Source organism: Symphalangus syndactylus, chromosome 13 (assembly GCF_028878055.3).
Source record: "Symphalangus syndactylus isolate Jambi chromosome 13, NHGRI_mSymSyn1-v2.1_pri, whole genome shotgun sequence".
NCBI classification, from domain to species: Eukaryota; Metazoa; Chordata; class Mammalia; order Primates; family Hylobatidae; genus Symphalangus; species Symphalangus syndactylus.
In genome coordinates, this window is record NC_072435.2 from 56,887,451 (window position 1) to 56,899,128 (window position 11,678).

The window sequence follows — 11,678 nt, forward strand, 5'->3', positions numbered from 1 at the left end:
AAACAAATCTTGTAGAGATGGGGGTCTGGCTATGCTACCCAGTCTTGTCTCAAACTCCTGGCTTTAAGCCATCCTCCCACTTTGGCCTCCCAAAACGCTGGGATTACAGGCATGAGCCACTGCACCTGGCCCACAAAGAGCATTTTACTTCGACAAGCACACGGGGCACCTGTGCCTGCTCATCTGAGTGTCGTACAGGGTTTGACCACTGTGCCTAGCCTTCAAAGTCACTGGCAAGGGGGCTCTGCCCCCAGAATAGCTCATTAAGTGTTTTCTAAGCAAATGAAAGGCATCCTTAGTTGGGGGGGAGGGGGTGTGGAAATCTAAGCAACATTAAAATGACTTCAGTTCTTTGGTTATTTGAAACAAGCATTTTGCCCTAAATTCTTAAGAAGGCTGTCTCCTTCCATGGCGTTTTTCAGGGACCAAGGTGTGCCCTAGCCTCCCACTCTGCCTTCTGCCCCAGCACGTGGGAATCATTAGCTGGAGCCAAGTGTCTCACAAGCTTTCCCTGTTTACCTTTCACAACTCCATGACATGCTACTTGTTTTGCATACATTTTGCATAAAAGGAAACTGAAGCTCGGAGAAACAGACTCAGTGCGGGGCCACCCAGTCAGCAGGAGGCAAAGCCAGGATTCGGTTTGATGCCAGGATGGCACGGCCCTCTTCCCATGGGCCATCCTCATCATGGGATGGGAGAAACGGGAAATGCCTCCTTGTCACCCGTGAACAAACTGCTTTGCTCCAGAAACCAACTCAGCACACACCTTGAGTGTGCACTGTGTCAGGGCGCCCGGGCTTCACTTACGTGTCCAGTGTGAGACTGAAGGACCACTGTGAGCCAGGGTTCTGTAGCCTTCAGCTCCATGCCCAGTGGTCCTGGCTCCAGGCAAGTAGCACTTGCGATGCTGAATGAGGCATATATTTCAGCATGACAGACCACAGTGCCTTCAAATTGTTCTGGGATAAATCCTTTGTCCTGTGGCCTCCTGGGCTAAGGCCAATTAAACAGCTGCCAGGTAGGGCTTATTCCCTATAAATCAGTGGGAATGTGGCCACATGAATTTTAAATATCAGATTAAAATCAAATTAGTGGGAAAATTTGGAACAAATTGCCTTCAAGTACAGTGAATGAGTCTATTTTTAAAACGCTGCCGCACCAGGCAAAAGAGTGAAGCAAACACACATTTCCTAACAGCGAGCAGACACCATGCTGGGAGTGATCTGTCATGCTTAGTCACAGTAATTGCTCTAGCAAAACTCAGGAATCAAATAAAACGTGTTTGCAAATTGTAAATCGCTCCAGGAGGCTACTTCAGACGGGTCCTAACCTGATGCTGAAGGTCACGGTGGCTCCCTTTGGAACAGACACCCAGCCCTGACGCCCCCTTGACCCATTCCTACCCCCTTTCTCTGAGCAGGGGTTGAGCTGGCTGAGACCATTGCCCAACATGTGCACGGGAAAGGCCGCCGTAAATCAGCCACATTTCCGCATCTGCGGGAGGGCATGGCATACTTGGGGGGTGCCGGGGAGGGTGCTCTGGTTGGCTGGAGGGAGGTGAGGGACTCTCCGAGGCCTCCATGGCCGAGGCAGAGAAGAAATGGTGGCGGTGGCTCAGGGAAGAGAGGCTGTGTTTCTGGTGAAAGGTTGGGCTGCCATTTGGCTGAAGACAAGATCTTCAGATCCAAGAAGGCTTGGGACAGGCGGTGAGGGCTCCCTCAAGCCCCGTCCGGGTCCCTGGGTGACATGCCCTGGCTCTAGGCCACCACATTTGGTCCCTAGCGTCCCCACCCTCAGGCTGTAGTCCCTCAATAACAACCTTTCCAGTCGTCCTAGAGTGGAGATAAGAGGAGAGACACGAAGCTTTTAAAGCAGAAATGTGGCCGTTCTTGTTCCCCGTGCTCACCTGTGGCTCCTGCGCTTGGGGGCAGACAGGGCTGCTTCTCCCCTACCCTGTCCCCTCTTTTGGAAATCTTACCTCCTCCCCACACAGTCTCCTGCAGAGCATGACTGTCTTTCTGGGCCTGGCCAGACCTCTGATTCTCGTGATAAACTAATCACATGAAGGCAGGGAAGATTATCTAGGACCGGATGGGTTACCTTTCTTAGGATTCTTGCATGTTAAAAGTAACTTCAGGGGCCAGGTGCCGTGGCTCATGCCTGTAATCCCAGTGCTTTGGGAAGCCAAGGAGAGAGGGTCGCTTGAGCCCAGGAGTTCCAGACCAGCCTGGGCAACAAAGTGAAACCCCTTCTCTACAAAAATATTTTAAAACTAGCCTGGTGTGGTGGCATGTGCCTATAGTCCCAGCTACTTGACCTCCTTGAGTGCAGGAGGTGGAGGTGGTACTCCAGCCTGGGCAACAGAGAGAGACCCTGGCTCAAAAAAACAAAACAGGCCAGGCGTGGTGGCTCACGCCTGTAATCCCAACACTCTGGGAGGCCCAGGAGGGTGGATCACCTGAAGTCAGGAGTTCGAGACCAGCCTGGCCAACATGGTGAAACCCGTCTCTACTAAAAATACAAAAAGTATCTGGGTGTGGTGGCGTGTGCCTGTAATCCCAGCTACTCCAGAGGCCGAGGCAGGACAATCACTTGAACCTGGTTGGTGGAGGTTGCAGTGAGCTGGGAATGCACCATTGCATTCCAGCCTGGGCAACAAGAGTGAAATCCCATCTAAAAAAAAAAAAAAAAAAAGCCAGGTGTGATGGCTTATGTCTGTAATCCCAGCACTTTGGGAGGCCAAGGTAGGCGGATCACTAGAGGTCAGGAGTTTGAGGCCAGCCTGGCCAACATGGTGACACCCCATCGCTACTAAAAATACAAAAAAAAAAATTTAGCCAGGCATGGTGGTGCATGCTTGTAATCCCAGCTACTTAGGAGGCTGAGGCAGGAGAATCACTTGAACCTGGGAAGCAGAGGTTGCAGTGAGCTGAAATTGTGCCACTGCACTCCAGCCTGGGCAACAGAGCGAGACTTTGTCAAACAAAACAAAACAAAGTAACGGTAGAAGCTGCAACTCAGTGGGCCACCACGGGGGAGCCTTATTTATTGTGCTCTTGTGTTGCCTCTGACAATGGTGCAGCTTGCTTGGTGGACCTTGGGCCAACCCAATGAACCCTTGGATAGAAAGGAGAGGGTGAGGATGTCTTGTAAAGAAGGAGAGAGATCCTTGCATTCAAACACGTATGTTCAAGACCTGCATATCCAGACACTTGAAGTCTGCTGCAGCCAAGTTCAGTAGGAGGCCAAGACAGGCAGGAAGGACCCCAGGAGTGGTCATTTGATTTGGCTTTAGGAGCTAGTGTGACCTTGGGGAGAAGAGTTTCCAGGGAGGATAAAGGTGGAGGATGAGGTTGAGGGGACAGTGAGGATGAGTGTCAGAAAATGGCTCTCTGGCTATGTGACAACCACAAAAGATGTTTCTTAAACAAGCTAGTTTCCCACCCCAGCTTGATGGCTGCAGGAGAACTACGTCTTTAAGTCGGGTGAGCCTGCAGACAAGTCTGAAAAACGGGGCTGCTATAGAAGAGTCTCACTTCTTGGCTCTGCCTAGAAAAGGCTTTGAATTCATAGAGGATTCTTTGCCTGTCGCCCTGGTCCAGCCTCTTCTGGGCCCCTCAAGGGAGCCGGGCAGTGTGAACCCTGTGCCCCGGCTGCCCCAGCAATCATGCTGGCTTTTGAGAGCTCAGCTGGTCTTGCTCAAAGTGTCTACCGCTTTGCATTCTGTTTTTTTCTTATTTTTGAGACAGGGTCTTGCTCTGTTTTCCAGGCTGGAGTGCAGTGGTGTGATCATAGCTCACAACAGCCTCCAACTCCTAGGCTCAAACGATCCTCCCACCTCAGCCTCCTGAGTAGCTGAGACTACAAGCATGTGCCACCACACTAGGATAATATTTTTGGAGACACAGGGTCTCACTATGTTGCCCAGACTCTTCTTGAACTCCTGGGCTCAAGCAATCCTCCCACCTCAGTCTCTCAAAGTGCTGGAATTACAGGTATGAGCCACTGCACCCAGCCTTTGCATTCTAAGGGGAGCTTCTGGGGTTCAGGCCTACTAGAGTTCCCCAACACTGTCTTCTGCTATTGTTGAGCACAGGCAGTGGATGTGGGCACAGCAAATGGAGAGAAATGGTGTCTATGCCAGCCAAACCCGGAGAAGCCTGTTCCTAGTGGGTGGAGCCAGAAGGCTAGAAAAATATAAATAAAAACAAACCTAAGGGAAGCAAAGCTCTTGGGTGCCAGAACGGGGCTAGCCAGGGCTGCAGCTGTCTGAGTAATGGGTTCCACATTTGTCTGGCTCGGTCTGCAGCCACCAGGATCCAGGGTGCACTGTGGGCCTTGCAAGGGCTGGAGGGGACAGTCCAGCTACATCTGGACCTAGCATACCCTTACGGCGGCCCCATCCCCGGCCACCACAACAGGGTGGAGATGTTGCTGTGAGCTTCCACTTCGGCACCCCAGCTTCCCTCCCCCCACAGCCCCACCCCTGCCTGGGGCTCCTGGGTTCCCCCGGCCAACACAGATTGTTCGTGTTATTAATGCCGTTTTCCCAGAGATTCCATCTGGCTTTTTAATTGCTCTGGGATGGGGCTAGGATGCTTTGATAGTGAATCGGTATCTTTCCTGGGCCTCAGCTTACGTCAAACACTCCATCCGCAGAGAGGGGCGTGGGGGAGGGGGAGAGGTGGGGTTGTCCAGAGAGAAGAGATAGCAAGCGTCTTTCACAGAATCAAGAAAGCTTTCAAAGGTGCTAGTGGGTTAATTTTATGTAAAGAAAGGAAAAAGAGGCCTGGCAGGGTGGCTCGCGCTTGTAATCACAGCACTTTGGGAGGCTGAGGAGGGAAGATCACTTGAGGCCGGGAATTCTGAACCAGCCTGGGAAACACAGCAAGACCCCCATCTCTATGAAAAATAAAATTAGTCCCAGCAGCTACTTAAAGGCTGAGTAGGAGGCTGAGGCAGGAGGATTGTGTGAGTTCAGGAGTTTGAGGTTGCGGGAGTGGTGACTGCACCACTGTACACCATCCTGGGTGACAAAGTGAGACCCTGTCTCTAAGAAAAGAAAAGAACAGAAAAACCTTCCCCTCTTCCCTAGTATAGGAAAGAAACAGCTGGAATATCAACACCGTCTAGGCAAGGACTCTGCCCCATGCCTGGAGAAGGCCTGTGGGTGCCTTGGAGGCCCCTCTTGGCTAAACAAAGTCAGGGGTTTCTGCTATCCCTTGTCCTTCCCCATGAGTGGCCCCCTCCCCTCCTGTGAGATCAGCAGCTCCTGGAGGAGGCCTGGCAGGTTCCTGCCTGGGAAGGAGCAGGTGGGAGAGCTGGGAGGGGCAGACACTCCTCACCAGGCCCAGTGGCTCATCGCAGGTGTCAGGGCCAAACCCCACGTTCACAGATTCCCAGGAGATCCAGGAGATAAGAGTAATAGCCGTGACAGCACTAAGCCATCAGGACGCATCTGGCAGCAGAGGAGATGCCTCCCTCCCTTCTACCCTTGCCCTTTCCTTGAAGGCCAGCTAACCCTGAACAGCGCTGTCATGGGACACAGGGCTCAGGAGTGGTGCAGCAAGGGGGGCGAGGTCCCCGCAGTCAGGTGCTACATGTCAAGGGGAGATCAGGGCAAAGGAGAAGCATCCAGGCATCTTGGGACTGGGGCCAGCAGGAGGCCACCCTCCCCAGGTGTTTCATCGAAGCTGCTGCCTCCAGAAAGCCCTCCCTGGTGGACCCTGTTCACACTCTGAGCTCCCTTTCGTTGCACTTGGCAACCTTAAACCACAGCTTAGGGCCTCAAGGGTGTGAGCTCCCCCAGAGCCAGAGCAGAGTCGGCTTGTTCCCAGCCCAGTGCCCCATCTTTGGCGCAGGCCCTGGCCTACAGTAGGCATCCGATAAATACTTGAGGTGTGTTCAGTGCTGGGCTCTTGGAATGGTTCTTCCTGAAGGTCATAGTCAGGAGGGGAACTGTGAGGAACCCTGCAGGAAGCGGTGGGTGGCCGAGGGTGACTCTGTTCCCGGGAGGCCCCTACAGCTGGGCATGGGGTACATGCTGGGCAGGTTCACCCCATGCCGCCCAAAAGACCTTCCTCCCCTCTACTTTGGCACCCCCCGGGGGCCTCGCCCTCCTCATCCCTTCCCTGGGGCTGGATGTGATTGGATCCTTCTTGTCCCTAACAAAGCCCACCCTGGAACTCAGGACGAGGAGGAAGACTCGGGGTAGGAGGGATCCTTTCCGGGAGCCGACAGCTTTGAAAGAGGAAGCCCCTAGCTGGCTGGCACAGCAGAGAGGAGAGGAAGGAGTGAGGGCAGGAGGGTTGCCCCACCCCCTCCCGTCCTAGGACCTGTTCTGGGGGGAAAGGGGGAAGACAGGGATCAGCCCCCTCAAACAAGAAAAACTGGAATTAGCACTGAACTCAGAGGGTTTGCTGGGGCTTAGCAAGCTGTGGCCTGCCCCAGGCCTCTGGGCACGCGGCGGGGCTCTGCCTCCTCTGTTCCCAGGGTGGTGGGGCAGGCGCCGCCTCCTCACTGGGCTCATGGCCTCTCCTCTGCCAAGGGCGGCCGTGGGTGAGGAGGCGGCCAGACACAGGACAGAGCTGGGGGCCGGAAGGGGTGCCAGCTAACCACGCAGGCAGGTAAAGCTAAGCTTCCAGAGTGTAAAAGGAATGTGTAATTTCTCGAAAATGCCTCAGCCCGCATCGGCACACACAGTAAGCCACTCAGTGAACATTCTCTCGGTACAGAGTTAAAAAAAAAAAAAAAAAAAAAAAAAGTGCAATTTATCCTTTACCCTTCGTGAGGGTAAAATCTGAAAAGAACCATCAGCCTCCTGGGCCTCTTCCTCCCAGGCCTTGTTAGTTCAGGCATAAGGGCTGCCCTCCCTTGCTTGGCTGTCACTGCTGCTAAGGGGGGTGCCAGAGTGCCTGACCTTACAGGGTGCTCATTGGAGTTGGCGGCACACCAGCACTCAGTCCCCTGCTGGGTCCGGGATGAATGCAGTGGGGAGTGTGGATGCTGGGTCAGTTCTTGAACAGCCAGTGTGTGGGGCAGGACCAGACCCCTGTTGCAGGCCTGCCTCAGCCCCCTTTCTTGTGAGGGCTGGGGCTGGGCAGGTGTGGAGGGCTGGATGGAGGGCTCTGTCTCTTCAGGCTGCCTTCAGGCCTCGCAGGGGTAGGGTGTAGCCACATGGTCCAGGGAAAGAGGAGAGGGTTGGAGAGTCCTACCACTGGAGGCCTCTTCCTGCTGGCTGAGGGTCCTGCTGGAATCTGGAGCTGCGGTGGGTGTGAGTGAGGCTGCCGGGGCTGGAGCTATAGGTGATTTGCAAGGAAGTCTGCACAAAGGGCTCCTTGAGCCTGGGGCTGCTAAGCCAGGCCTGCCCCTCAGGCAGAGGACTCCCTCTCCTCCTCCCAGGGGCAGATAAGAAGCCTCGCCAAGGCCTCAGCCCCGTAACCCCTTCAGCCCCCTCCCCTGACACCAAGAGACTGCCTTCAGGCTCTGGACATACTCCATTTGGAGCTTTGTCCTCTGCTATTTATTTGTCTTGCCTGGGGGAAGTAAGTCACCCTCTTAGGGTAAGGGGCTCAGGATGGATGGAGAGCTCACGAAAGTCAGGACTGCCACCAGGGAAAATGCTGTATTATTCACAAATGTGACCTGGCCCACAGACAACCTTGGAAGTAGCTTCTTTCTGGTTTTAAAAAGACACTGACATTGACTTTGATATGTTTATATTATAGATATAATACATAAAACATCTAGGGTGAGACTCTACGTTCTCCCCAAAAGAAGAGAACCAAGCCGTCCTTCCCTGCTCCCAGCCCCAGTGATGCGTTGGCGGGAGGCCACCTCCCTTCCCGACCAGGAGCCAGGGCCTCTGGGGGACAAGCCTTGTGGGCAGCCCAGGCCGGAGGGGCTGGGGAAAGCTGAGGGCAAAGGAGAACCCCCCTCACCTCATTGGTCCCCCAGGATCACAAGTAATCCCAAAACCAAAAGGAAAGAGTCTCAGACCCTTCCCCCAGCTGCCGACGGAGAATCTCATTTTGGCAAGTATCCGAGCAAAACCAAAACAAAACAAAAACCAAATAAAATGGTGGTTTAGCAGAGACGCGCACATTCACATTGCACAAGGCACTGCTGGGCCACAGAGGCCCGATACAAGTGTTGATATCGGCTGATAAAGCAAAATATTTGGAAAGCTTGTCATAACTCCAGTCCCTCTGGGATGGACTAATCGTGCTTCGTGTTCCTAGGCAATGCTGAAGGCATACAGTACAAACAAGGCTGAGGGTCCCAGTGGCCCTTCACCCCCCATGCCCGCCCCACGGCCAGATCTCTAGGTCTCCCTCTCCCACCAGGGGTATACATCCTCAGAGCTGACCCACGACCTAGCTTTCTCGTCTGACTCGGGGTGGGGGCTCCCACTGGTCACCTGGTGACCCCCATCTCAGTGAGTTCCGCCCCAAGGGGAAGCCCAGCCTATAGCAGGCTGAGGCGGGGTGTGTGCGGAGCGAGGTGGGAGAGGCGTGGAACCAGAGACCCTCCACCTTCATGTAGAACTAGGGGAACAACCTTAGGTTCCAAGCCCCAAGTCCCTATGTTTCCACCCCTTTCTAAGGACAGGCGCGGAGGAGCGGCTGGGGCTGGCAGGCTTGTCGGGATCTCAGCTCCCTGAGCCCTCCTCCTGCCACGGGCCTGCTCCCCTCTTTCTCTCATGGGGGTCTGCTGTAGCCTCGGGAAGGAGGCAGGAAACCTCCAAATAAAATGACAAGGCACGATTTGCTCCCCCTACTCGGTAGGCATCGGAGCGGTGAGTTTGCATTTCCAAGGCACAAGGTTATCCTTAATACTAGAGTTGCCGGGCTCCCAGCTCAGCCCCAAGAATTCTCCCCTCCTCGCAGGGAGAAGCCACCGCCTGGCCCCCTCATCTTAGACGCACCAAGTCCGGCGCAGAAGAAGGGAGGGGACACGCGGAGCAGGCCAGGCTTTCAGGAGGCACCGGAATCTCCTAGTCCTGGCTCGCACGGCTGATGCAAGCCTCGAGATCTGGCGACCCCAAACCACTCCCTGGGTCCCCGCCGGAGGCTGGCCCAGGGCGGTCCCACAGCCGCGCGCCTCACGCGCAGTTGCCCATGGCCTTGACCAAGGAGCTCTCTGGCAGCTGGCGGAAGATGCCCCGCAGCGTGTCTAGTTCGCGGCTCAGCTGTTCCACCCGCTTGCGCAGGCGGTCATTGTCACTGGTCAGCTCCAGCACCTTCTGCTGCGTCTCCACGTTGCGCTGCTTGGCCTTGTCGCGGCTCTTGCGCACCGCGATGTTGTTGCGCTCGCGCCGCACCCGGTACTCGTTGCTGTTCTTGTCCACCGACTTCTTGGCCTTGCCCGCGCCGCTGCCGCCACTCGCGCGGAGGTCGGCGTGCGCGGCGCCCAGCCCCTTGAGCGCGCTGCCGGGGCCCGGCAGGCCGGCGGCACCGAGCGCGGGCGCGGGGTGCGGGCTGGGCACGGGCGTGGGCGGCGGCGTAGGGTGACCGGGCTGCAGGTGCATGGTGGTCTGGCCGCAGTGCGCGATCTGGAACTGCAGGTGCGGGGCGGCCAGGTGCGCGGGCGGCGGGTGCGGGTGCGGGTGCGAGGGCGGCGGCGGCGGCGGCGGCTGGTAAGGGAAGAGGCCGGCCAGCGCCAGCTGCTTGGCTTCATCCTCCTCGCGGGGCTCCTGCTTGATCACCAGCGGCCGCAGCGCCGGCGCCCCGACGCGCTCGTACAGGGGCTCCAGCCTGCCGTCCAGGTAGCCGGCGGCCGCGCAGCCGTAGCCGGGCGGGGGCCCGTGCGCTCCCCCGGGCATGACGGCGCCGCCCGGGCCCGCGGGCGCGCCCGAGTAGTCAAAGTCGCCGCCGCCGCCGCCGCCCGCGGGGCCCGCGGCCGCCTTGGCCTTCTCCTGCTGCCGGCTGTGCTGGAACAGGTCGGCCAGGAACTCGTCGTTGAAGGCGGCCGGGTCGATGTAGGCGCTGATGTCGATGGACGTCTCGTGCTCGCAGATGCCGCCCAGCGGCTCTGGGGCGGCAGGTGGGGCAGGAGGCTGCGCGGGGCCCGCGCCCCGGGGAAAGCCGAAGGCGGCGCTGCTGGGCGCGTGCGGGGGGCTCTGCAGGTGGCTGCTCATCGGGGGCCGCGGCTCCGCCTCGTAGAAGTCGGCCGACTCCATGGGGGAGCTAGAGTTCTCCCGGCATGGCGAGCCTCGGCGGCCTCCAGCCTGCGCGGGGCGTCGCCGCCGCCCACCTGGAGACGCTGCTCGTCCGCGCCCGCGCAGCTCCGGGTCGCTAATGGCCCGGCCCGCGCCAGCCCAGCTTTTATACCCAGCGGGCCGCGTCGCCCCCTAGAGTCGGAGGCGGCCTCTGTCCCCGGGCGGCGGCGGCGCGGCGCCTGCTGGGTCCTAGCGCGCGGCCGGGATGGGGCGGCTAACGAGCGCGGCCCAGCGCGGCGATCCCCAGGCAGGCCGCGGCGCAACGGCCACCGCCTCCTGCGCGCCCAGCAGAGACGCGGCGCTCGCTCCAAGCTCCGCCCCCGGCCCGGCTGTCGCCCCCGCGCCCACGTGGTCGGTAGCGGGGGCCCCCTCCTCCTGCCTCCCCTAGGCGCCCGTATCCAGCCACTGCCGGGAGCCCAGGAGTATCCCGAGGCTGCACGGGGTGGGGGTGGGGGGCGGAGGGCGAGTCTTGGTCTTGAGCTGCTGCGGCGCGGACTCGCTTTCAAAGCCAGAACCAGGCCTGTCTGGGACCCGCGTCCCGGGGAGGCTGCGGCGCAGAGCAGCGGTGCTGGGGCCGGTGGGGGGCCGTTTGGGACGCGCGGAGAGGCCCGGAGCGCGGTGGCTCTGCGTCTCCTAGCTCTGATCTCCAGGCTACCCCTGTGATTCCGCGCAGAGGCACCTCTCGAAGGACGCCGGGGTCCCATGGGCGGCGCCGCGCAGGGCGCTAGGACCCCGCGGGGAGCGGAGGCGGCCTCGGCCCGGGAGCCTGGAGGACCTGGCCGGTCGATCCGCCCGGGCTGGAAAACTTTCTTTATAATTACTTCTTCAGGCCGGAGCGCGCGGCTTGCTAGGCGCGCGGAGCCGGCGCTGTTACCCGACGTGGAGTCGCCGATTTTTTTTCCTGCGGGACGGGCGTGCCCCCCAGACGAGCCGAGCTGGACGCCCGGGCGAGCACGGGGAGGGGCGCACCGAGGGAGGAGACAAACTTGACTCTGGGGCCGGGATTCCGAGGCGGGGGCCGCAGCTCGCGACGCCCGAAGCCACCGCTTCCTCCCCCCCCTCCCCATTCAGGTGGGCGCCAACGGCGGGAGCGAGGGTGTCCAGGCCGCCGGGCTGCCAGGTCTGATCACCCACAGGGAGAACTCTGCCCAGTGGTTTGCCGGGCGCTGTAGTCCCCGGGATCCTAGGGACCGAGGCGGTCAGGCCCTGGGGCCCCTTGAGTGCGGCAGCTAATGCTCTCACCGCTGCGGGGGAAGGAGCTTGCCACTGAGACCCCCAGCCACGTGCGTCCCTCGCATTCTTTACTGGGGCCGGGGTGGCGGCTACGGACTGTCAGCTGGGCCCACATGGGGTCTTGGGAGCTCTCAAGTGTCTCCTGTCCTTGCCCGCGCCTCCCCTCGCCACTGGCGCTGAGGCCTGACGCCGCCTGGGTCCGGGCTAGAGGCGCGCTTGCCTA

The 11,678-nt window shown here is 58.8% G+C and overlaps 1 protein-coding gene across 1 annotated transcript; it reads right to left on the reverse strand.

Moving 5' to 3' along the window:
- Positions 1 to 7,704: 7,704 nt before the first annotated feature.
- CEBPA (CCAAT enhancer binding protein alpha) lies at positions 7,705 to 10,813 on the reverse strand. Its single transcript, XM_055238230.2, has one exon. The coding sequence runs from the start codon at positions 10,181 to 10,183 to the stop codon at positions 9,107 to 9,109; it is 1,077 nt and encodes a 358-aa protein (XP_055094205.1). The 5' UTR covers positions 10,184 to 10,813; the 3' UTR covers positions 7,705 to 9,106.
- Positions 10,814 to 11,678: the final 865 nt, after the last annotated feature.

Excerpts from the sequence above, each read along its gene's own strand:
- CEBPA (XM_055238230.2), bottom strand. The coding sequence starts at position 10,183 with ATGGAGTCGGCCGACTTCTACGAGGCGGAGCCGCGGCCCCCGATGAGC.